The sequence below is a fragment of the Vigna angularis genome, chromosome 6 (genome assembly GCF_016808095.1).
Source record: "Vigna angularis cultivar LongXiaoDou No.4 chromosome 6, ASM1680809v1, whole genome shotgun sequence".
Lineage (NCBI taxonomy): Eukaryota > Viridiplantae > Streptophyta > Magnoliopsida > Fabales > Fabaceae > Vigna > Vigna angularis.
The window spans coordinates 32270335-32297478 of NC_068975.1; the positions used below are offsets into that span (position 1 = coordinate 32270335).

General features: G+C 29.9%; 2 protein-coding genes across 3 annotated transcripts; one reads left to right on the top strand and one right to left on the bottom strand.

Moving 5' to 3' along the window:
* Window positions 1-536: 536 nt before the first annotated feature.
* Window positions 537-3096, bottom strand: LOC108341967 (uncharacterized). 2 transcript variants are annotated; one of them, XM_052879463.1, is made up of 2 exons: window positions 2785-3096; window positions 537-2689 (listed from the first exon to the last, which is right to left on the bottom strand). In XM_052879463.1, the coding sequence occupies exon 2, from the start codon at window positions 2619-2621 to the stop codon at window positions 837-839; it is 1785 nt and encodes a 594-aa protein (XP_052735423.1). In that variant the 5' UTR covers window positions 2622-2689; window positions 2785-3096; the 3' UTR covers window positions 537-836. The 2 variants fall into 2 exon arrangements, with proteins under 2 accessions (XP_052735423.1, XP_017435156.2); XM_017579667.2 differs by having other exon boundaries at window positions 537-3096.
* A 21667-nt stretch (window positions 3097-24763) lies between these two features.
* LOC108342262 (adenylate isopentenyltransferase 5, chloroplastic) lies at window positions 24764-26581 on the top strand. The gene is made up of 2 exons (XM_017580010.2): window positions 24764-24999; window positions 25354-26581. The coding sequence occupies exon 2, from the start codon at window positions 25368-25370 to the stop codon at window positions 26352-26354; it is 987 nt and encodes a 328-aa protein (XP_017435499.1). The 5' UTR covers window positions 24764-24999; window positions 25354-25367; the 3' UTR covers window positions 26355-26581.
* The last annotated feature ends 563 nt before the right edge of the window (window positions 26582-27144 follow it).

Genomic DNA, 27144 nt, shown 5'->3' on the forward strand with positions numbered 1-27144 from the left:
ATGTTTAACCGTACTTTAGATAAGTGATATATATATATATATATACATCTGTCAAACACAGTAATGGTTTAAGTTTGAACATAATCTTGGATCTAAACTATGGTATGACTATAAGTAAACACAAAAATAAAGTTTTTTTTTTCAGTTGAAACAGGTCGAGATTTAAAACTATAATTCAAATACACCCTGTGATTTTTGACTCTCTTTTTTTTCAAGTTTTACTTGTTTGGTGGCAAATGCCAATTGTCATAATTTATTGAGAAGTGGTGTCCACTCCAATTGTAGGACATGTACACCAATAATCTAATTAAGTTTAGATTATTACCAGAAGGTAGAATAAACCGAGGAGGTTTGATTTGAAGTTTCACCTTCTGTTATCGATTTTCACTCTCATCATTCTATATTGGTAGTTCAAGAAAATAGAAAGCGATGGAAAGTTTCTTATATTCAATTCAGGTAACTAACCACAAGCATTCTTAGATGCATGAAAGTCATGAAACAAAGTAACTATGTTTGCAAATATAGAAGATTTGCAAATCAAGCATATCGTATAAATTTTGCTTTTTATTATTCATAGAAATGTGTTTAGAGGATATAAATCCTCTGTCAATCTACAAATGGAGTTCATGAATAGACAACTCAGTGCTTATAAATCAATGAACGAAAGAATGCTTAATCTAATTTTATAGTGGAGCTACCTCAATAATCTTTTCTTTATCCATGGACTTGCTATCATATTATTCTATAAGAAATGCCTACATTTCCAACCATATCCACTTTATAGGAAATTTTACACTGTTTTAATTGTCCCTTCTCTTCCAACTGAACCTCTCATGTTAGCTTGCACATAATGCATTGAGCAGAACATGAGCTAACATGAGATCCACAAAATACTGATGACCAATTTTGCCATCACGCCACTTCATCTTTGCAGGAGCTCTTCCATAGTGAACACCATCGTTACACCGGTTATCAAAATGCCATGGAAATGTCATATCAAAGTCATCAATCACTCCATTGATGATGCCAGCTTTCTTCAATTTCTCTATTAGCACTCCATTGAACACCTCCATTTTGTAAGGATTAAATGCTAGTGATCTTGCATATCCACCTGTTGCGACTGTGGAACGATAAAAGACTCTAGGCCAAGCTAACCCCCTTTGCTTCACTGACAACATAACACCTCTCCAGAATGATGCTGCATAGTCTGCTCCAACAGAAAATGCTCTTATATTACGCCAGTGAACACCGTCATGCAATCCTGAGTTCATGATCACAGTGTCTGGGATTGTGCCTTCTGAGAAGTACTTCTTCAGCAGATTTTGAAACCCTTCATCCCTCAGAGAATCCAATCCTAAATAGTTTTGTGTTTCATTCCAATGCCCATTGAAAATGCTTGTGATTCTAACTGTTTGAGAAGGGTCTTTCGGGTTTGAAAAGTTCATGTCAAATCTCCTTGGGACAGAATGTATTTCGGGCAAATCTAGAACAAAATTGAGCATATTACGTATTGTGTCAACGTGATTTGAATCACCCCAGAAGAAAATCCATCTATTCTTCAAGCACTTCCAAGCAGACTCAGCTGAATACATCTTGAACGAGCAGTGAGTTGAGTACACCCAACCGTTACTCTCTAGAACTCCCAAGGAACCATCACACCATGGTTCTTTACAGGGAAAATCTGGGGCCAAGCATCTATACCTACCATCATTACCTATATTGCAGTCATCATTCTTGCCATGCCTGGTCCACCTTCCACACCACACATCCTTACCAAAATCAGAAGCTTTACAAGTCTCAAGTTTTGTTAACTGAGCAATGCTACTGTAGAACCTGATTGCAACACTCCAAACCACTCGGTCGTGTACAAATCTCCATGGAGTGAACTTCAGACCTTCAAAGTGTCTATAAAGTAGAATTACGGTGAGATTGTAAACCCCAACAAAATCAGGATGAACTTGAAGAGAAATTGAGTAAGAACCATTACTGAAATCTTTCACCAGAGGCCTAGATTTCCATGAGTCACCCGAAAGATCAGTCTCAAAGTAATCCCCACCTAAACAGCGAGGCTTTCCTGATTCATCGAACGCCTGAAAAAAAAACTCATGCACTTCCCCAGCTGATAGGTCTATCAGCTTCCCATCATCCAACCCAGGCATTGATATTCTATCTGTCTTAGAATCTTTACAAGGTTCTCCTCCTGGAGCTAACCATCTTGATAGAAGACTTGAAGTCAAGTTTGGCTCCAATTCACTCGAAATCCAAGTCGAAAGCCCCTTAAGTTCGGGCTTCACTGGGGTTTTCTTGTCAAGCTCATCAGACACCCCACTGCTACTACTACTACTAGAATTCTTAGCAGAAACTGTTTCACTAAATTCAGAAAATGTGATGTTCACATGATTGTGGGAATCAAAGAGGGTAGTAACATTGGTTTGATTTTGATCCAAACTAAGTGGACTACACGGGGAGCTACAATCACTAAAAGTGAGATTTGGATGAAGGGAAAGAGTGGAATTAGGAAAATGGGAGCTCAGAGAAAAAGAATCTTGACCATACCTCCAGCTCCAAGCTTCAACAACGCTCCTAACAGTGAATCCATCAACGGTCCAAACCACAACCATACCACCCAAAACAAGAGCAGTGAGCAACCCAAAACGCCAATTAATAGAAGACCAAGGAGCCACCTTTTCTGGCATCACAAACTTCCTAGATCAGCACCACAGAACAGCAACAAACCAAACCAAGCCACGCTATCAAAAAATGCCAAAACGAAATTCAAGTTACCCAACACTCAACACAACAACAAAGACCAAAGCTGTTTTCCTTGATGACAACACTCCAAAGGGTGTCCTAAGCAGAAGGATGTGAATTTTCTCCAGAAAGAAACAAAAAATTTGTGGAGTTACTCACGAGGAAGGTTTTAATGTCGTGTGAACAGTGAAACAAGATTTATTACGGAGCAGCTGTGGCTCACATACAGTTCTCAGACCTATCTGCGGTGCCTTTAATTCTTCATCTACTTTTGTTCATAACGCGTTTTATTTTTTAGTTTTTCTTTTTTCTTCTTCTATGGAGCTTGCTGAATATGGACCAACCACTGTTCTTACGGTCTCTGTTCAAGTTGGATTCTTCACAAATCCAACATCAAGATACTAATTATTGAATGAGTTATAGTTACCTCTTTTTTAGGTTAAGGATATTTATTACATTATTACATTCCACATCTAAAATTACAGTAAAATTAATAAATAAATATTTTTTAAATGTGGAATTACTGTACCAAATTTTTATAATAGAAAATGAATTTTTATAAAAAGTAATATATGTGATGAAGAGTAAAGAATCATCGTAAGGCTACATGGTGCATTTAAACAATCTTAATATAATTATAATAAAAATTAATTTTCACATAACAGGTTTTCTTTGAAATTTATTTCAAAATACAGAAATTGATTCGGTTGATAATGATAGGATCTGTTTCATATAAAAATGTGAATTCGGACATCAAAAGGTATAAGAAGATCATATAATTGAGTGTTTTTAAATACCTTCAGTTTTTTGTTTCGAAATAATTGAGAGGATAATTTTTTGATTAATTGTGGTGATGCGAAATGTATTCGAAAGGAGAAAATGAAATATCTGATATAAAATGTTTCAATTATATTTGAATTTAGTATAATGATAAACTATTTTTTATCTTTATATAAGAAAGGTGAGAGAATAGAAAACAAAGATAAGATGGATGAAGAAATAAGGACAAAAGTAACCATGGTGTAATTTTTTTTAAAATTATCAAAATGGGATAAGTTTTTAAGAATTTTTGAAAAAGTAAGTGTATGTACATAGTGGAGGCCAAACGATTAACATTCGGCATCGTTCGGTCCATCAACTCAGTTCAGTTCATCCGTTACAGTCAATCAGGTCAAAGATTGGACCGTAATTGGACCATCGTTTAAGTTAATGGGCCAATAGTCCAACAGATGATAAAATAATAAAGAATATCTAATTAAAGATATTGATAAGCTGTTTATTAATAACCAACCGAATCTTCAGGTAAGTTTGTTTTTATTTGATCTATGAAACACTTATAAATATACTAACACGTTTCATTCACAATCTACTCACGTTCAACTCATACTCCCAAATACTCAATAGTGATAATCATTCACTAAACATTCAACCAAGAGTCGAGACTCTTCAAATTTGCGCCTAACTTGAGCGTCAGAGTATCTTTGGCAGATACCTCTCCCTTGGAACACGAAGGCAACCGATCAGCTAAGATCGACGTGACTAAACAGCCTAGACGAAAGTCAACCGAGCGGTCAGATTATAGAAACCGAACGGTCTAAGAAGAAGGAAGACAAACGATCTAGACATTCAGAAATAAGAAAGACACATCAAAAAGTTGGTCTCTCGATCCAAAAAAATCTACCGAAACAGTAAGCATCGTGAAGAAATGATGCCAAAGTAATATAATTCTAATTAAAGAAACTTTAGCTTGATATATTTTAAATTAAAATCGTGTTAAGTTAACACAAATTGAAAACAACTTTTTTTTAAATCATGGCACCCTGACACTATTTATCCTTTTCTAATTTTTATAAAATTTATTTTGAAAATAACAATTACACCAAATTACGCTTTTGCCAAGAATATGATTGGAAGTTGGAGGAGACGGACGGATATTTGTCTAACACGTGTCCCTTGAAATCATCGCAATAAGAGGAGACATGTAAATTTGGGCACATGGGATTCTTCAAATATTTGTGTCGGCCACGCCACTAATTTTTTTTAAACCCAAATACCATTTCAGTACATTTTTAAAACCGAAATAATCGGTTGATTTTGGTTCAATTTGATTCAGGTTTTTTTGGTTTGTTTTGGTTCGATTCATTTTATTTTTGTCAACTTAACTTGATTTAGTTTGTTTCAATTAGACTATGTTCAATTTGGTTAGGCTTGGTTCAATTCAGTTTAGTTATGTTTGATTAGGTTCAGTTTGGTTGGATTTAGTTTGGTTCGATTTGACTAGGTTCGACTTAGTTCGGTTCTCTTTGGCTAGGTTCAGTTGGGTTCAGTTCAATTTTGTTTGGCTCGGATTAGTTCGACTCAATTTCGTTCAATTCGATTTGAGGTAAGTTTGGTTTGTTTTTGTTTGGTTCGGTTTGGTTTGACTCGACGTAGCTCGATTTAATTCGGCTCAGCTAAAACCATAATGAACTAAACTGATCTAAGTTGAACTAAATCAAGTTGAACCAAACCCAACTGAACCAAGCTGAGTCGAACTAAATCGAACCGAACCGAGTCAAACCAAATTGAATTGAATCCAATCGAACCAAACCGAACGAAACCAAATCGAAACAAATCAAACCGAATCAAACAGCACAAAACCAAACAAAGTTGAGCCAATCCAATCCAAACCAAACCAAAGTAATTGCTTCAATTTTTTTAAAAAATAAGGATCAATTGAGTTGTAAAAAAAATAATAATCTATTTGAAAAAAGTCACCAAAACTAAAAACTATTTATTTTTTATACATTTTAGATTGAATATTTCGAAAAGTGTTTTTAAATTAAAAAATATCTTTAAAAACATTCCTTCTAGAATGTTTTTTATCTTTAAAAATAAATATTACATAAAATATTTTTGAATCCAAAAATATTTTTCTAAATATCTATTCTGAAATAGGTTAAAATATATATCCAAATTGTATGTTTTGAAAGATATTTCTGGATCCAAAACTTCCATCTGAAAATAATGAAAAAAGTGCACGGATAAGTTTGTCCTTTTTTATTATAATTTTAATGAAAGGTAATTAGGAGTTTATAAGTTTTGCAAAAAGAATAAAGAGAGGTACAAAAGGAGAGAAAGAGGTACGAAAAGAAATAATAGTAAATATTAAAGTTAGGCAGAAGATGGGTCTTTGTACAGAGAGTTGTTCCCTGTACCATCACCACAGATTTCTTCGTGTACCACCCCATTCCACAATTACTTTTATCCTTATTTATTTATTTTAAATTTTTTATTTATATTTATTTTGTTATCATGTGTGTGAAATTCACGGGTCTATTAAATTAATTCCGCAGGTGAACCATTTTAAAAAAGAGATTCAGAAAATTATATTTTCCAATATTCGAAAAATCAATTTGTTTCTTTCTTGTTAGCATGACGAGTTAACGTCAAAATAGGTTAAAACCGAAGTCCCTTTCCATAACAGAGACGCGTGTCCTGTTGTTATCAAAATAATCTCTTTTTTTTCTCGATAAAAATGTAAGGTTTACAATAAAAAAAATGTGTTGCAAATATTGAGACATCTTTAAAGAACTCAGTACCTTGAAGGATCCACTTAGATATTTCTAAAAATAATATTTTGATTATATATATAATGGGGTTTGCTAACGCGCCTGTTTTTCAGTTGGTACATTTTAGCAATGTGTACCGGATTTTAGTAGACAAAAATACTCTTATATATCATGGATTCTAAGTTTTAAGGTTAAGGGTATTTTAATAATTTTCATTCTCAAAACTTAAAAAAAAAAAAGAAACCCCGAAACCCTTACTCATCTCTCATTCCTCTCAATCATTTCTCTTTCATCTCTCTCACTCCAACCTTTTCTCTGTCATCCCATTGAAAAAATCAGAAACACTTGCCTTTAAACAATTTGTCTTTGTAAAGAGTTGAGTCATTAACATATTCAGGCAAAGGTTCATTCAAGATCTCTTCAATTTCACCATCTTCATTAACCTCTCTAATTTCATCATCTGCATATGTTGAATCATCATCTCTAAAAAAACCCTCCAGGCCAATTACCAATTCTTTCGGAGAAGTTGTTTTATGCTATTTATTTTTATTTTTGGAAAGAACGAAAAACATGTTTTGAAAAGTACCTATATATATATATTAACAAATAGATTTGATTAATAATTACAAAATGTTGAATTTTATGTTTTTCTAAAAGAGATGCAGAAGAAGTTTTTTTTTTCTTTTCCTTTTTAACATAAAAATTGAAGTTAAAAAAGCACAAATTGAAGGTGTTACTATATGGACCAATAAAATTAGAAAGGAAAATATTTTTTTAACAACTTTATTATAACAGGTGATAACTCATGATTGATATGTTTCAAATATACGGATCAATAAAATAATAACACATAATTTATTATCAAAAAATGATTAAAAAAAATTGTTAACACATGAAGTTTCAATTTAAAAACATGGTGCAAGAAGCATGTTAGGTATTGCTTATTCCCAGTTATACACTTAAATCTATAAATTCACTTATAAATTCTTATGAAAATGAAATAAAAATCTATAAAAGCTATTTGTTTTTATTTCATTCTTTCATGGTTTTCCTATTTTCTTTTACTTTTTGTTTTTCGAAAATAATAAATGTCAAGACAACATTTTAACAAAAATGGTAAGTAAAATATCTTGCCTTAAAAACAAAGACTCTGAAACTAAGGTTTCTATTTTTAGGATTCAACTTACCCTTGTGGGCTCCCTCTCGCCACAAGGGTAAAAAATTGAAACAAAGATTCTGAAACTAAGGCCGAAGAAGATAAAAAATTTGGGTATAGTTTTATCAACCTTTGGTGCTTATTTTAATTCAACTTTTGTTTTTTAATTTTGATTTTAAGTTTTTTAATTAAACGTAGATCTATTTAGTTCTAGCATGCTATTATGCTATGCTAAGCTTGCCCACCATATCCTCACACATGCTCAGTAAAAAGCTTATGCCGTGTTCTGCATAAGCACTTTTAATCTTTTAACCTACCCTTTTCCCCAACAAACATCTTTTAACCTAACAGTCTCATCCTTCATTTTCACCACCTTTATACCTACCTTCTCGGATCCTTCAATTCAACTATCCATTATTTCTGCATCATCTAAATTCAACACCCTACACACTAGAGGACTTTCATTTGTAAGCAGTCACCTCGCTTATCTAAATTCAATATAAAATGCTTTATGTTTCTCACTTTAATCATGCTTAAAGAACGTTAAGGGAAGAAATCTCAGTAATACAACTTGCTAATGTAGATTTTTTCTTAGGTTAAAATACTTATTTTTATTTTTGTTTAGTTTTTTCATTCCAGTTCTATTTTTTAATAAGATTTTCAGAGATTAATGAAATTAAAACAAAATTTGAAAAATGGATTAAATTCAATAGTTGAGAGATTAAAAATATATTTAACTCATAAATCTATATCAATAAATGTCTATTTATATCAATTCATAAAAAACCAGTTTATTATTATATATTATTAAGGTAAATTTATAATATTTATAATTAACACTTCACTTTTTGTACATAAATTAATGTTAATAAAAAAATTACTAAACATTCAATAGTTTTGGTTAGATATTTGGAAGACAATGGTTACGATGAAAGAAAAAAAACAAAGAAGAGATTGAATTTGGATGGATAGGTGAGAAATGAAAATTGAAAAAAAAAAGGCATGATTTGGTTGGTAGAAGAGTTGTCGTATTTCAAGTATTTTTTATATAATATTTATTTTTTATTGCTAATAAAAAATAATTTATTTTTTACACAATAATATAGCATAATAGTTGTCATATAACTGACGTTTAAAATTGCTTCATTATGAATTATGAAAGCATACAATTGAGTATAGGTCTATATTTTCTTTTAAACATAAATGAATGAAATAATAACAAATTAAAGTAAACGATTATAATAAAAACATTTTCTTTAATTTTTTTTTATTTCTTTTCAACAAACTCCGGTTTATTAAAAATAGAAGAATAATTTGCTTGACCCTTCTGTCACTCTGATTTTTCACTTCTTGTATTAGAAAGTGAGTTTATGCCTAACTCAACCCCACAAAACCGGCTTGTAGGGTGAGGTTTGCACCTCACTTATATATTATAATTTGGCCTTATCTCTAGTCGATGTGGGACTTCCAACACACCCCCTTCACGCCGATGTATAGACATCTCGTGCGTGATAGTAGAAATTGGGTGGTCCGATAGCGGCCCGATTGCGGGTGGAAGAGAAGAATAGAATGCCCACTTAGAACTCGCTAGGATAGACTCTAACCATGGCTCTGATACCATATTAGAAAGTGAGTTTATGCCTATAATTGGGGTTGAGTTAGGCATAAACTCACTTTCTAATATGGTATCAGAGCCATGGTTAGAGCCTATCCTAGCGAGTTCTAAGTGGGCATTCTATTCTTCTCTTCCACCCGCAATCGGGCCGCTATCGGACCACCCAATTTCTACTATCACGCACGAGATGTCTATACCTCGGCGTGAAGGGGGTGTGTTGGAAGTCCCACATCGACTAGAGATAAGGCCAAATTATAATATATAAGTGAGGTGCAAACCTCACCTTACAAGCCGGTTTTGTGGGGATGAGTTATGCATAAACTCACTTTCTAATATCTTGTTTAGTAAGTAACACGTTCATACAGCTTGATATGAGTTTAAAGTGATTCCATCAAAGGTCTTTCACGTCAAATAGTGAACAGTTAAATTTTTGAGCTGTGACCAGTGCGAAGAATCCTTTCATGTCAAAGAGTCACGTTTTATAATTGTCACTAATGCTTAAAAATTCATTTCAAACTTGTTCTCCTTCAATTCCATCATGTCTATGGAAATTCATTACTGTGCCAGCTGAAAGCATTACGGAGTTTTAGATATATACTTTTCTTTATATATGCAGACATATATTAATTAACCTCCAAATATAATCTATAAGTAGATCAGAATCTTTCAATTTAACGAATCACTTCAAAGTTTAAATTTTCATTCTATATTAGTATTTTCTTTCGTATAATAATTTTATTGATTAAACTCCATTTTATGAATGATTACAATACATGTTGAATTAAAAATAATATTAATTTATAATATAAGTGTACTATATGAAATATATCAATCGACGTCATGGTCATGCTGTCAGCTATTAGGATGATCGATGTAAACAACCGTTTAAAGTGGTTAAAGACTAATTAATAGAATAACCGTTGTTAAAATTATTTTTTTTCATAATTTAATTCTAAGATGTTCTTAACAAACATTATTGACTTGAACATCAGAATATCTTATGCACGGATAGATTTGGAGAACTTTCTAACCATTCACATCAATAATACATTTACTGAAAATAAAAGAAATTTATCCATGTAGAATGTTTTGTGATGAAAATAAAGAGAATTTATAGGAAAATATAAGGTTTGAAAATCTGGCAATACGTGGAAGTCGAGTCTTTTATTGATTTGATGCGCACTTTAGGGTTTCCTCTAGCCCGTGAATGGCCATGGCTGTTGACTAATGTTGAACTGTAATTGATGATGGTACGGTGTCTGAATAAGAGAGAATAAAGCAAGAGATTGGAAAATAAAAAGTGTATAGTGGTGGGCAAAGGTACCTTCGCCGTTCTCGTCCAAAAGTTATGTCAATATGCATATTCTATTTTCGTCAAAAATACGTTACATATATAAATAAATAATGCACACACCAAGTTGCTTGCTAATGGGTTGTGCTCATTATTACTAATTTAAGAAATGAAAATGAGGAGACAAGAACCTATAACATTAACTTAGGAAAGAACACAAAACATTAGAAAAATGCAGAAGCATTTGTTCGTAAAGTGTTTGGCCCCAGAGTAAAAGACATTCTCCGGATATCATTATTGTTGAAAGATTGATTATTATAAGAGAGTCAAATGTGTGAGTATTGAAGTCCTGGCATAAAAAGATTGGAGTATAAGTAGGATATATTGTTTCTTAATTAGTTGAAACCTAACACCATGCACAGAGACCAAGGGTTTTGTTGAAAACCCCACCACTTTTATTCTTAATAAACTCTTAATGACTGAACTTTTATATTCGGGTTGTGGAGGAAATTATTTGCTTAGCAATGTTGACAATTTAAATGAAAGTGGAATGCAGGTACGACTCTATAATACTATTTTTAATCTCTATCTTTTTTAATTCGTCGTAATTAGGTATTCATACTTTTTTTCTATCGACAAATAATTATATTAAGACGAGTATTTTTGGATGCTTGAATCCGTACAGAAATATTAAAAAAAATAAGATGATTAACCAACTATGGTTCTTTGGTTCTTGATCAACACGATGAAAGATATTGTGGTGTTTTTCATCTGAAGAAGAAGATAGCACATGTGGTGTTGGAAACAGGTTTTTATGGAATTGGAGAAAGATAAATGGAATAGGCTTTTTTGGACGAATATAATTTTTGGAATATGTATTATGTGTTTGCTAATATATATGTATATCTTTTATTTTTAGGATTCAGTATCCAAAATTTCCTATTTAATACTTTTTTTTATAAAAAAAATATATAAATATGAAGGAGTTTTGTTTTTGTACAATAGCAAAATATATTGAAAACATGCAATAGAATTGTGTCAACCCTTATATAAAATAGAAAAGGAAAAGATGAAAAGAAGAAAAATAATACAAAAAAAAAAAAAAACACAAGATTACCACACGATGGACATCTTTCCCTACAAAACCAAAGAAAGTCATTTCAAACTCACGGGTCAATTGAACCATAATAAATATAAGTACAATCTTAACCTCTTATCAAACTTACAAAATACTTATAGGATACTCTATGAAAATCAATGTATGATCCAATAATATTAAAAATACAATTTTTGTAATATTTCGTGTGACCACTTTTTTAATTAAAACCCTTCAAGCCAAAATCTAAACTGATGTCAAAGCTTTAGTTTTCTAAAACCCATCATATCTGAAACATTGTTTTCGATATTTAACTTTCTGTGAGTTGATTTAGCAGTATATTAATTGTGTATCAATGGTGGTTTAACATACTTCAAATTTTCTTTATATGCTTCAAGTTGGAAGGGTGTACAACATATTTTTAGTTTTTTAAATTTCATATATGAAAGAAAAGGAAAGTACAAGGAAGAAAATGGATTACTCGTACTTGTCTTTATATTATACGTAAATAATTGTAGTTGAATTAGTCACTCAAAAATGAGTTGTAATGATTGTTAAAAGCTTAATGAGGGTTTCAATTTTATGCTATTTATCTTAATTTAATCATGTTTATATATTAAAATAAATTTTTAAAATAGGTATTGGAAAATTCAACCTTTTTACTCTATTATTATTATTGATATATTCTTTGCTCAAATTATATACCAATAATAATATAATATATACAAAAAATATCACATTCAATAATTTTTTAGAGTCAAACAAATTTTGGATAGGATGCTTATGGAAAACAAGTTAGTAGATGACACAAAATTAGGTAGGAAGGAATTTTGGTGTACGATTGATTTTGAGACGGAATTTTGGTCCATGTTACTTTGATTGGAGATTTTAACGTGGTGAATTACTTTTTATGTTTAATAATTCGTGAAGTATCAGTGTTATGATGTTTAAGGAAATAGTTAAATTATGTATATATAGTGACTTTAATTTAGTTTATCAGGTAATGCATACCAATTTTGCAAATGATACTTTTAGAATTCGGGAGAAAACTATTATAGCTAACGTTAGTCTTGTTATTCAACGTATCTCCATAGTTATATGAAATCCTATTTAGTTAACTTTCGATCTGAGAATGAATTTCTATAAAATAAAAGTTAATGTGAATTTACTTACAGATTAGTACGTGCTGTAACATGCATCTGATTGGTACGTTCTGTAACATGCAACAACAATGGTAAATCATAATACCATCGCTTGGTGCTGCATGCGCATCATGCAACTAAATATCATTAGTTTGCTAATTAATTATAAGCATAAAGTTAACACGCAATTTGACATGCAGACACCGATCATGATAACGCATGCCTTTTAAAGAAATTGTGGCAGATAGAAGGAAGCGGAGCACTTTAATTCGGCCGCACCTGCATAAAATACTCACTAATCTTAACTGATATATAAGAATAAAACCGAAAGGGTTAATACTAGAATTAAATAAAAATCGAATTAACTTTTGTTTTGTTTTGTTTTTAACTGAATTCTATAGCTGTGTTATGATAATATTGTTATATAGATAGCAGCATAAAATTAGACAAGTAGAGAAGCAAAAGAGTGAGGAATCTGCACATATTGACATGCCCTAGAGCACAGATTTAAAATGTGTATGTTGATTTTTGAAGTTATTTTAATGAGTAGCCAAAGAACTTTGTAGAAGTATTTAAGGCAGACAAGTAGCAAAAGTCTGGGGAATCTGGTGAAATTGAAATGTCCCTAGGCACAAATATCTTGTTCTCATTGAAATGCATACTTTTTAAGGTTAAACCAGGTTCTGCAACTAAGAGAGAGAGAGAGAGAGAGAGAGAGAGAGAGAAAGAAGCATATGGGTAATACAAAAATGGAAATCTAGCTGGGAAGAATACACTGAAAAATAGTGGGGTCGTGAAGAATCAGAAGAAAGTGACCCAAGTGTGAAGAAACGACCCTTGATTAAAGTATGCATTGATATGAATATGCCATCTCCTTTAAGTCATTCAGAATTTATATGAATATATATAATGGGGTTTTGCACGGGTAGAGCCTTTGGGGTTATCATGACTTGCAAATTTTAAAATGATTGATCAAAATACCATTATTCACTCTATAATTCCCATGATTGCCTTTCACTTCAGCCGCATATTGATTTTTAGCTAAGATACCATGAATTGCTCATCTTTACATGGAATATATAAATAAATAAATATATATATATATATTTATTTATATTTATTGTAACTAAATCTCAAAAGTAGACTCGAGATGACTGTATTGCTTTTTGATTTGGTGGATGTGAACTGCTGAAAAGACCACAAATGGAAATCATTGCCTTATGTAGATTGCAAGGTTAATTATGCCAGACGCAATTGCATTCATACAACTACAAACTTCTCACGACTCACCACTATTTCTGAAATGTGTGTGTTCACCAATTATGACATTAATGCTCCCAACTGTTTTTCACTATAAATCAATTGAAAATTAACTTTGAAAGTTTTAATTGATAAATGCAGCCTTTTTCTTTAATACTATGACGAGCTTGAATTTTCTGTCGAGATTCATTTAAGTGTATTTTTTTAAAAATAATCAATTCTTCTCACAACACTATTCATTGTCATGTTTCTTATATTTATTAAAAATAAAACAAATTTAGAGTATACATAAAATAAAATAAATTTAGAGTATAAATGTAAGGTTAAATCTCACTTTACAAACTAAGTTTATAAAATTGAATTACCATGAATTATTTTAACAAAATTTGTATTTATTAAACATATTATTTTAACTTTTTATAGAATTAAATTAAGTTTAAAATACACTTATTTAATATAGCAAAAGTTTACGTTGATGATTTAATGAGAAATTTGATATTGAAAGAGTTAATTATATTGTTTTTGTGGGTTTTGGAGGAAAAACTTGTCACATATTATACATGTCTCTGTCCATAGCAGTAGACATGATGCAAGCCATGAAAAGAAATGCACATCAATCAGCAGGAAAAGAAAGCATCAAACTGGGATTCTATAATGAGATAATGTAATATTTAATTTTCACGCCCCCAACTGAGTTTATGATTGACGATTACTTTCTTTGGTTGATGAGTCGGAATATTCAAAAGCAAACCCTTGAAAACAATTAACCTAGGGCTTTGGGAGAGAACTATAGATATATCAAACAATCTCAACACACAAAAAAAAAAAAATAAAAAAAAATCACCTAATTAGTGATTGATATGCTATTTTTTTTAATATTAAAGTGTTTTGAATTTGATATGGAACAAAGTCATTTTTGTCCACTCTCGCTCAAATGGCCAATTGGAAAAATATTAAGTGGGCAAAAGTTTTTTTCTTGTGTACACTCATTAAATATATAATTATATTTATGAATATATGAAGTAGTATAATTTTCTTTAGAAAAGATTATGCGCACAACATCTATTTAATCATTAAATATCGTCTTTCTATGTTATACTCTGTTGTGCAAGATATTCTGTCTTTCAACTAAATTCTCACATGGGTTTGATAATTCAATTACTTGACTAAAAATTTAACAAAGTTTACAACAAGTTGGTACCTACAGATAACATAAATTATTCAATCTTTTAATGATTATCAGAATGGTATCATGACCAATTCATTTGAGTGCTTTACTTTCCATTATATACCAGTTAGAATCATGATTTTACTACTTGATGTTGGGTTTTTATGATAAGTAATAGAGATTAAGAAATATAAAAAGAAGAAAAAGAAAATACATATGGACAATGGTTAGTGGTAGTTGCTTTGTTATTTTAAGTAAAATACAATTTCATAGAATTCTGTCCTCGATCTAGCTTATAGTGCTCAATTTGAGCATAACAAAAGGGGACTCGTGCAACTTGAATATATAAGCACACTATGTATGTATATAAATAAATAAAAGGAATTCATTTAAGAACAATTTTTCACATATACTTTTTTTTTAATTCAATAAAAAATAATAAAATGTAGTTTATTATCAGAATTTTGGTATTATTTAAGTTATTGGTTATTTAGTAAATCAACTCAATTTGACTCTCTTATTAATAAGTCGAAATTTTTTTAATTTGGTTTAATCCACCATAGTTTAACTTATGAATTGAGTTTTTAGTGAGTCGAGATCTAATTATTCCGTATCAAAATTTAAAAAAAAATTTCAACCTAACTTGATTCAAACTCGTGATAGGTCGGGTTTTAGTTCATAATTTTAATTTATTTTGACAACACTAATTATATATATTTTGTTAAATGCCAATTTATTGTGCAAAATAAGATTTCAAAAGCAAATTTGTAAAATGCGTAAATGTTATTTAATGAACAACAATATTTTTTATATTCTCATTACATATATCTTTAGCAACATGTTATAAGGAATACATTTTGAAGAGTTATTTACAAAACATTTACATGCATAAAGGAAACAAGTTCACAAATTGTTGAATATCTCTAAAATATTGTTCAGATTCTTTAAAAATGTTTCGTCATTTAAAATATTGTTCACTAAACTCCTTTTTCATATTCTTCTATTTTAGACTTTGTGATTTGAAAACATAGACTTAATTGTTTTTTATGTCTTTTATGTTAAAGTAATCTTACTCTTGTAATCATTTTCTTTTGATCATAGTTTAAGAAATTGTAGGCGTTTCAAAAGCAGCCGTTGTTTAGCCAAATTTAAACATTAAATGAAAAATATACTTTTTGCTATTTTTTGTGATATATATATATATATATATATATATATATATATATATATATATATATATATATATATATATCAATTGTACTTATACTCAAACAAGAATGTTTTATAATTATATACAAGAATGTTTTTCGCTGCGTAAATGGTGGCTGTGTTTTTTTTTTTGTGTATGTAGATTTATGAACAGGGTCGCATGATTTAAAGGCATTGATATTTCAATTGTATTTTCTAATTTAAAATACCAATGTCTATATTTATTTTATTAAAACTGTTAACTGAGTATAAAACTATCACTGGTTTTTATCTGAATATGATTGAAAAACTACTTTTAATATAATATATATTTTATTTTGCATTTGAAGACAAAAATTTTAATTTTTGGTAAAAATATACCTCACAATGAGAGGATGTAAAATTATTTTTTAATTATTAGTATCGATAAAATTGCTTCTAACGTGATACAAATAATTAAATTTTTTAAATAATAAAATAAAAATTTATTTTTAAATTGTTTTAATAAAGAAATATTTTTTAAGTATTAAATTTAATGGACACTAATAGAAACTATTTCTGACTTACGTATAGTATAAATATTTAAAAAAGTTAGAGCACCCTAAATGTTTCCTTTATGACATTTATTCTCCATTGATGATAAAAAAAAAGTTAGACATTAATATAGTCAGCTTAACTTAGGCTAATAAAATAACATAGTATTACAAGTATTTTTTTTAATTATTATGACAGTAATAATTTTGTAGAATTTCAAATTTTAATTTATACGTGGAAACTCTCATTAATATAAAATCTATATATAAAATTTATTATAAAGACTCAGATAAATTATAATTAGTATTATCCACATATATTACCATCACAGTTAACAATATAAAAAATTATCGGTAACGTTCGTGAATTAATTACAACTTTTATTATTGACAATTGTTATCTTGATGTCTTGTCACTATAATTATTAATGGTTTCATTTCGTGAATAAATTTGATTGAAATTTAGACAACTCATTTATCGCCTAATTTGATAATTTTTTTTATATACTACAAGGAGATGGATGAGAATGGAGAAGAAAAGACGAAGGAGGTGAAAAAGGAGGAGATAGAAAAATAAGAAGATAAATATGACGATGCGATCGAGAAAGAAAATGAAATGACTATTGATCCACGTTGAATAACTATTTGTTTTGTAGTTTGTGTTAAAAAATAACATAAAACTAACTTTAACAAAAAGAAATTATAAATAGATACTTTGATATTTTATTTTATTTTAACTAATGGTTCAATGTTTGTTCAGCATATTATTTTTAACAAAACAGTATCTATTATTTTTGATGGAAAATATACTTACATTTGGTTTTCACCAATATTGTGACTATCATTAATTTTTTTTGTCAATTATTATGATTGTTACTAATTTCTAAAAAAAATTCTCCAATCTGTAATTTGAGAAAAACTGGTGATAAACATAAAGAGGATGATAATCTAACCATTTTATTGACCAATGTTCAGATTTATGAAAAAATAACGCATAATGTTGTCTTTTAAAGAAAAAGAAGGCAGCTATATATAACAAATATACGAAAGAAAAAAAAACATTTTTTTATTAGGAAATTATTAAATAAAATTGAATTTAGAGAAAAAATAATTAATTACTATATTTAATTTCACATATTTTACCAAATTTTTAAAGTTTAGGAAATACAAAAACAACACCGTTTCATAAAATTGGAAGCTTACTTTAGTTTTTGAAAATATATATGAAAGTTGATGGTAAAATATACGAAAAATACGTGAGTGATAAAATTCGTAAAATAATAAGGGCTGGGTTTATAATATGCATCGGAAAATGTTTACTTTAGATGTTTCTTCTTCCTCCTGATTATAAAGTGATCACTGAGGATAGAAATTATTCAAAGAGTGCTTAATCTTCAAGCTGAAAACTTGACCAGTTTGATGAATCTTTCTCAAATTATTATGTCCACCCAGATCGTACATAAGTTTGTTATTCATCAAAATCAAAATATCCGTTTTCAACGTAAAAGTAATCTATTTTTTAAAAGATGGGGATTGAAATTTATCATAAAGGTAGGCAGAATAATTACTAAAAGATTATATCGTTAAGGAAAGCATACAAAATCTCAAAGACAAGACAAGGCAGTGATTGCACTTGTGCTTTACAAAATACTAAAAATTAGTTTCATCTGTAAATGATTATAAATTATTTTAGTACACTTAAAATAGATTGGTGAAAATGTTGAGTGAAATAAGAAAGATGAAATAGATACAATTTCTTTTTTTTTTATAAAATAGTTATAAACTTTTGTTAAATTAAAATTCATCATTAACTGAAAATGCTTTCATTATTTAATGATTTTCATGATTAAAAATTATCAGAAAATCAATTGCTAAAAATCCAAATCATATAATTTCCTGTATATTTCACAAAAAAAAAGTGTAAAACTCCCATTTCTTCTTAACAATATTTTTGTCAGATCAAACACATTTTATATTTCATTTGTAACTGTTTTTTGATCTCCTTTTTTTCTTGGCCATAAGAAAAACATGTTAGAAATGAACTTAGTCGACATCAACTCTTGAATGGCAATGATGAACAATAATATAAACAATAATATAAACAAATAAAGAAAAAAAATTAATAGGCACGTGTTGTAGGTTAGGTTGTAACCTCGTACTGTCGTACAGAAAATAAACTACAACAGTTTTGGTTAACTGCTAAGAGGGACATGAATTTAGCAATAGAGGAAGAACGATGTCTCACGTCTTATTGTATGGCATTCCAAACGAAGAATTTGATAATTTTGACGGCGCATTCATGTTTATCCTTTGTTTGATTTCTTGAGAAGTGACATATAGCACTCATGACGATTGAATTCTTGGATCCACTCATGCTGATGTAGCTGCTGATTAGAGACGCAGAGTCTTTATATATGCTGCCATGGCTAATGGTTTTAGTTCAATAGTAGCAAGCATGAACCTCCGCAAAAAAAGGTAGGTTCAACATTTTCTGCTCAATAATTATGATATAAATTATTCTATAGTTCTTTTCTTTCAAAAAGAAAAGTATAATAGATCAAAGATAGAAACAAGTTGTGTCATCAATAAAGCAATTATGTGCATGCTGGGATACCGGAGTCTAGGTTAAATTGATGACCTTATCTTAGTGATATGACACATTATTTTTTTCGTCACACTTATCCTAATGATTTAATGCTCAGAGTTGCAATCTTGTTTTCACAACGTGGTCAACTTTTTTGTTTGAGATTAGAAACTTCAGAAAAAGGGAAATTTTTTATCTATACTTTACTCTTTTGTTGAGCGTATAATTATTTAAGCTTGTGGAGGTGGCAATTTAAGTGGCTAGTAATTTATATATGCACTTAGAGCAGTACATGTGACTAGAAATTTTTTGGATAAGAATTTATTTAACTTTATTATTGAAAATAATCATTTGATTATTGTGTGCAAAGACCGTATTCCTTAAAACTTTATTATAGAAAACAATTTTTAAGAAAAAATCAAAATAGCATTTGAAAAATGTTTTTTTTTTAAAAACGCTGATCTTGTTACAGCTAATTATGGGTAAGTTCTTGACTGATATTCTCTGCTGTTTATTTACCATCTTTAGTTTTTGGTGGGTTCAGTTTAATTATGGATCATTTTATTATTTTAATAAATTAGAGAGTAAGTTTTCGTTCATTATTTTTGAGTTAAGAGTAGTTTAATAAAAATTTTGAGTTAAACCTATCAATGTGACCTAATTTGACCTAATTGTAGAACTTAGTTCACAATCATGGATAAATAGACGGATATATCCTCCTCCATTAACTAGGAAGAGAGTACATGAGACGACGTGAGATTGAAATGTTGAAGAAAATTTGCCCACATGATATGTCAATGTTCACTTAATTATCAATGATTTGACATCAGAAATTGCTTCTTTTCTTCCTAATGAGCTTAAACATACAGAGACTTTTCTATTCCAAGTTAAATAAAACTCATGAGTGGAGTGATGACATCTTAAAACTGAATCTTATTTCCCTCAAATCGGAGAAACTAAGGGAGAGAACATTTTTAAAAATAAGAATTGCGTGTAATTTTTAAAAATCATATATGTTCTTTAAATATATTTAAATTTATATTATATATGAATTTTATAAACAAAAAAGAATCATAAAAATATAAATGAGCACATAATGATAATTGAAATAAATATTTTCATTATTTACTTATGATGAAACATTTTTTTATAAGTAAAAAAATATATTAAATAAGATAAATTAGATTTTCCCGACACGTACAAATAAATATATATGATTTTTTTTCCTTTATTAGCAATTTCTTTAAGTAAGTTCAAAATAAACTGTTTTTTTTATTAATTTATCAGTCATATTCAATTTAAACCTATATATTTTTTAGGAAAAAGTTTGTTTGACACCAGTTACTACTATTTGATAACTCTTTGTAGAAGTAAAATAGTCTTCAGAAAAAATGAACTTTTGAATTTATAAAAAAAGAAAAAAATAATTAAAAATGTATGAAATAGGTATAAAAACATTCTTGATATCAAAATACGATTGTCCTGTGTTACATCAATAACGTCACACATAAAAGGCCCAACATTTTTCTACCAAAAACACTAGGTACGTAACATACATTAAAGAGAAGAATTATACTATGTTTTCTTCCATCCATTGTAGTCTTTCTTGAACAGATCAAACAATTGTACATAAAAGTAAAAGGAGATAAAGTATCTAATTAATTACCTTTTTTTGGTCCTTGTTCCTCTTCCTTTCCACCTTGATCCTTGATCCTTGATCCGGAGACAATATAATTCACATGTAAATGCTTACGTTAAATTATCTCCTAAACTGTAACATGAAGAAGTATAAACTAATGTAAAAGTAATATTTAATTCTACTAAATTAAAGTATGAAAAACTGAATTAAGTTTATCAAAAGAGAAATTAATTTTCAGTTAAACTTTTAAAAACTGATACTAGAAGAACAGTTGATCAGCGCATTATTTAAAATAACATGAGAGCTGAAAACAAAAATTATTTGCACCATCGTATACAGCTGTGCTTGAAGTTAACTATTTAGGTGAATTTTCAATGTTGTGATTTTTGTGTATATAAAAGAATATAACAAAGTTTGGAATGCTGAAAGCATTGAGAACTGAATGAAAAAAAGAAATATAGAAGCACATCGACATAAGAATGTTAAAGAAAGTGTGATGATTAAGTAAGAAAGGAATGTATAAAGACAAGATCAACGAGGGGACCAAAATAAAATGTTATTAAAGATCGAGAAAACTGTATCAAAACAAAAGAACATGATTGAAACAGAAAAGATATTAAAAAAAATGCGATTGAGACATGAACTAAACCTAAATCAAGAGACAAGTTATTTGTTTGTAATAACTGTTGCAAAACGTAGTTTCAATATATTTACTTAATTAATTAATGTAATTTTTCTTTTATTTATTTTTAGTTTAACTATCAAAAAAAGAGTGGAAATATAAGTTATGAATACAATTCAAACACTTTGATAATGTTTGAAAACGGGAAAAATGATAAATTCAATAATGGTTGAAACAATTTGGGTCACCATTTTCATAGATTTTCTTTATCAATTTTAGTTTTATCTTTAATAATGTACTTTAGTACAATTTACATTCTTACAAACTTATATCTCCATTATTTTTTTCATCTACTTTCTTCTCCATTTTTACTTATTTTTATCTCTATCCACCATTTTATCTCAAAATACAAAAAAAAATATTATTGGATAAAAATGGACGAATTCTTTACTGAATATATATTGAGAGAATTTGATTATTTAAACATATTTAGGACATTAATTGACAACGTAGGTGAGTTATTCATCAAATTTGTGTTAATAGTAGATTCATAATTATCAAAATACTATAATTTAGATTAAAAGTATTAATTTATTATAACTACCTTAGATCATATCAAATCAAATCATAATCTTCGAAAAAGATAATCAAATAATAAAAATATCATATAATTGTAATAAAATAAGAATTCTATTAAATCCTTAAACATCCTATGAAACACTTGTGCACAATTTATTATAATCTTTTCATAAATCCACATGATAGTTCTCTTCCTGTTGGAACTAGTGATAATGTCAAATTATAATATATAAGTGGAGTGTAAACTTCACCATACAAGTTGGTTCTGTAGAATTGAGTTAGACTTAAAGTTCACTTTTTAATACTTTCTCTCTCTTTTATATATATATATATATATATATATATATATATATATATATATATATATATATATATGATTTGTCAATTATAATTACTCTATTTTTTATATCGACTTTTGATTTCAAATGATAATTGAAATAACGTAGCCATAGTTCTGCTTAATTTTTATTAAAACACTAGTAATCGAATAGTATATTAGACACTCGATTAACCAAATTTTAATCACTGGAATAAAATCTATTATATACTTCTCACTAGAGTTTTAATAATAGAGTTTAATAGACCTTGTTTTTAATGCATTAATAGAGTTTAATAGACTTTGTATATGTGAAATTAATTGCTTGGCTGAAATATACTTTTGAGCAATTATTCCAATAAAATTTTAGGAAAACTTGTCATCCAATAGTCAACGAGAATATATTGTCATGTCAAAAATCAACTTAATAAAACATAGCTGAAAAGTAATGTTGAAACACCAGCTAATATTGCGGGAAAAAATTGTTGTACACATGATATTAGCCACAATTAAAGTATATTCAGCACTTAAGTGTTTGAGAATATTGTTTTTGATTGTGGGATCCAGTTAATTGAGCATAATTAATTGAATTGCTTCTATTAGGTTGATTTGAATTTGCAATTATTATCCAGTCTAAAATTTAAATTCAATAAAATACATTGAAATTCATATTCATTTAAATAGGTACAAAGGATGTAGATATTTTGAATCTATTTTAAAATTAAATTAAATCACATTTATATATATTTAATTTAGATAAAATTAACATTAAAATCAAGACTATTATATGTAATATATAATTTTAGTTGTTTTATTCAGGATATGAGTGTTTGATGATTTTAATCTTTTCTTCTTCTTTTCTATATATTCATTATTTTCCTCACTGCTTAAAATTTTTTTGTTTATAAACATTTTCTGTATTTTTTATGTTGTGAATATATATAATAGATTTTCTTATTAAGACCAAAATGATTGCATTTCAAATGAAACCGAATTTAAAATATTCATTTAAGGTTAATCCGAGAACATCTCTTAATCGATAAAACTATTCTAATCTAAATTAATAAAAGAATTATCTTCATCAAACAAATTTTAGGATGAAAATTAATTTAAAATTTTTTAAAGATCTAAAAAAGTATTTCGTTTAAATCCAATTAATTTAATTGAATTTAAAATGTAAAAAATATAAATTTGAATTTGAAATAAAAAAAAACACAAATATTTTGAGAGACCTACTTGACCTTACAATCTATATTACTTTAACAATTTGGTACACTTGTTAAGGAGTTAACACTACACTAAATATAATGTAAATCAAATTTCAAAATAAAAGAATGATTAATATTATGAAGCTTGATTTTGTCCTATATTGTTTACCTTATATCTTTTAATACTACGAGACACTATTATTTTTTTTTATAAGCAACCATATGTAAAACTTGAAATATATATTAAATTAAATAAAAATACTTTAAGTATAGTACTAATGTAAAAATATACATTATATGCTCGATAAATTCTTTTGTTTTTCTTTTTTTTTATCTATATTAATTAAGTTCTCATATTTTTGCGTATAATGTCAAAGATTTTTATTGGAACAATTCATATATAAAAACAATAAATCTTTTGAATTTATTTCTGTGGAAAAAAATTAATAATGGTATCAGAACTTGAATATAACCGTTCTGGGATAAAATCCAACTTAGAAACTGTTAAAAATATAACGTCTATGGTGGTGAAACTGAATTTTAGAAAAAAAAACTATTAAAAATATAAATGAGTTGAAAACATTTTTCGTAAAGTAAAAATAAGAAAGATAAGTGAGATATGAAAAGGTGATATTAACTTACACCATGTGATATTAGCAGTGGTACGAAGGAAAAATATTGATAATTTTTGTACGAATATGAAGAGCAATATCGGGGAAAAATGAATATTTATTGTGTGAGAAATGAAGAAATATAAAGGTGTAAGAGATATAAGATTTGTTTATCTTTTTGGAGAAAACTGATGAGAGGTGGAGGCACTTTTTGGTGTGGTGTGGACCAGGAGTGAGTGTTAGTTTACGCATAACACTAATCCTAATACTAATAGTGCTCATTACGAGTTCCTTTTAGGACTTATTAACTTATTAACTTCTTATCTTCTTTCATTACTTTAATTTGTTGAAACACCAAGGTCAGTAAGTATTCTTCAAGTTTTCAACGAAGCCACCTATGTGGGCCTCTCTATAAATTATAAATACCGCGTCTTCGTTTCTCATGCCAGAAAATCCACTCACTGATCCATCCCTCCATCGCTTCCCCCAACTAATCGAAACAAAACCTTCTATTCTAATTCTATTCAACCACTCTCACACAACACCACCCTCCTATTCCTCCCACACCATTTCATATTCACCACACACAAACTATTCTTCCTCCTCCTTCAACAACCTAAGCTCTGTGCACAACACTACTCCTTTATACTCATTTTTTTCCACCGCTCGCCGCGTCTTTGACACTGACGGTACGTACTCTTACCGTGGTCCATCTAAATTTCATCTGGGTTACTGTAATTTTTTATTTTTTTCCCTTTTACTATATGCCCTTCGTCGTTACTTTGCTTATCCCCTGCTTTAGCCACTCTGTTTCTGTACTTACCATATTTCATTCCCTCCTCAATATTATTCCCTTGTATCCTTTCAGACTAAACTCCTACTTCTCAAATATATAAATTTAATTGTGTCACTTATCCATTCGGTGGTGGATTAAATTGAAAAAGAATTGCGGTAACAATTTGTTTATAAATTAATAGTAGTATGAGGTGGAATGGATTACTGGAAGTGAATTAAAAAAGGAAAGGTTTGGTCAACTGTTGCAGGTTGTGGTTAAAAAATGAAGATCTCAATATCAGCCTGCGCCTGCAAGCAAGAGCTGCCCCTAGTAAGTTTCCAAAAGGGGCTAACGATGGAGTCGTTGTTTCATCATCGGAGTAAGGACAAGGTGATAATCATAATGGGAGCCACGGGTACCGGCAAGACGAAGTTGGCCGTAGACGTGGCAAAACACTTCCAACCAGCGGAGATAGTGAACTCCGACAAAATGCAAGTGTACAAGGGCCTCGACATCACCACGAACAAGGTCACTGAAGAAGAGTGTGGCGGGGTCCCACATCACCTGCTTGGCACTGTTGACCCTAATATAAATTTCACCGCCAGCGACTTCTGTCGCCACGCCACATCCGCAATTGATTCCATTGTGGAAAGGAATGGCTTACCCATCATTGCTGGAGGCTCCAATTCTTACTTGGACGCACTCGTGAATCACCACGCAGAGTTTCGGTTAAGGTACAAGTGTTGTTTCCTCTGGGTTGACGTCTCTCTCCCCGTGCTCCATTCCTCTCTTCAGGCACGTGTAGACCGCATGATCGACGCTGGTCAAGTGAACGAGGTTCGCGAATTCTTCGATCCTCGCGCCGATTACACCCGAGGGATCCGAAGGGCCATTGGGGTGCCCGAATTCGACGACTTCCTACGCGCTGAAGCTTCTGGAACCGAGGACGAGACAACCAGAAAGAGACTTCTGGAGGCTGCCATTGCCAGGATCAAGATCAACAACTGCACGCTCGCCAACCGCCAGATTCAAAAGATTCACCGCCTCCACGGGTTGTGGAAACGGAACATGCACCGCCTCGACGCCACAGAGGTTTTCCTCGGCTCTCGCGACGCCTGGCACGACCACGTGCTCGCCAAGAGCCTGGTCATCCTTCACAAGTTCCTTTTCGAGGAAAAGAAAACGCACGTCCCCGCCGGAATCGTGTCCCCGAAAGACGTAATTGCAGCTGTTTCTGCGCCGTCGGTAGCAATGGCAGCAACCCATTAGGGGGAGGAAGTAGGGCCAGAGAATCTATACACAAAAGGCCTCACCGTAGCGCATGCTTCACACTGTGGCTTTCCATATCTTTTTTATTTATATATATTTCAGGTCATGTCATTGGTAGTAGAAAATGTTTTACTATATATATATATGAATATAAATATATATATATATATAATATATTCTGTTTAACTTCATGACAGGTTATGTTAAAATATGAATGTATTTCTTTATTTGGAGGGTTCTTTAATCTTTAGGGTTACATCAGTATCAAGAATACTTAAGTGTATTCTGTATAAATAATTAAATATGTTGTTAATGGAGCATAGCATATACGATCCTAGCTTTGTTGGCCAACGTCGTGGACCTACAGTGTAACCGCTGCACTCGGGAAATGCTTGTTAAATTAGATACTGATGTGACGGAATTTTATTTTTTATTTTGGCGCATAAACTATGATCTTCTTACTGCATACATACATATGGTGTCAGGCACTGCCGCTGTGATTAATAATAATCATTAGGAAAAAATCTGAAGAAAAAAAAATATTGAAGCCAGTCAGGGCGATAAGCTGCTGTCACTATCAATGATAAAAAAATGAATGCATAAGAAATCTTCTTTTTTTCTAATTCTGTTGTGTGTAGCCAGTCGAGAGTAAATTTTTGTTGAAAAGTGTAGGCAGCATGAGAAGAAAGAGTTGACGAGTGTACCCATCGATTCTGTCGTAGTATATAGCCTGAATGAAAACACTAGCAAGTTGCGATATCTTTTCTTGTTACTAGCTGGTGACAGAGGG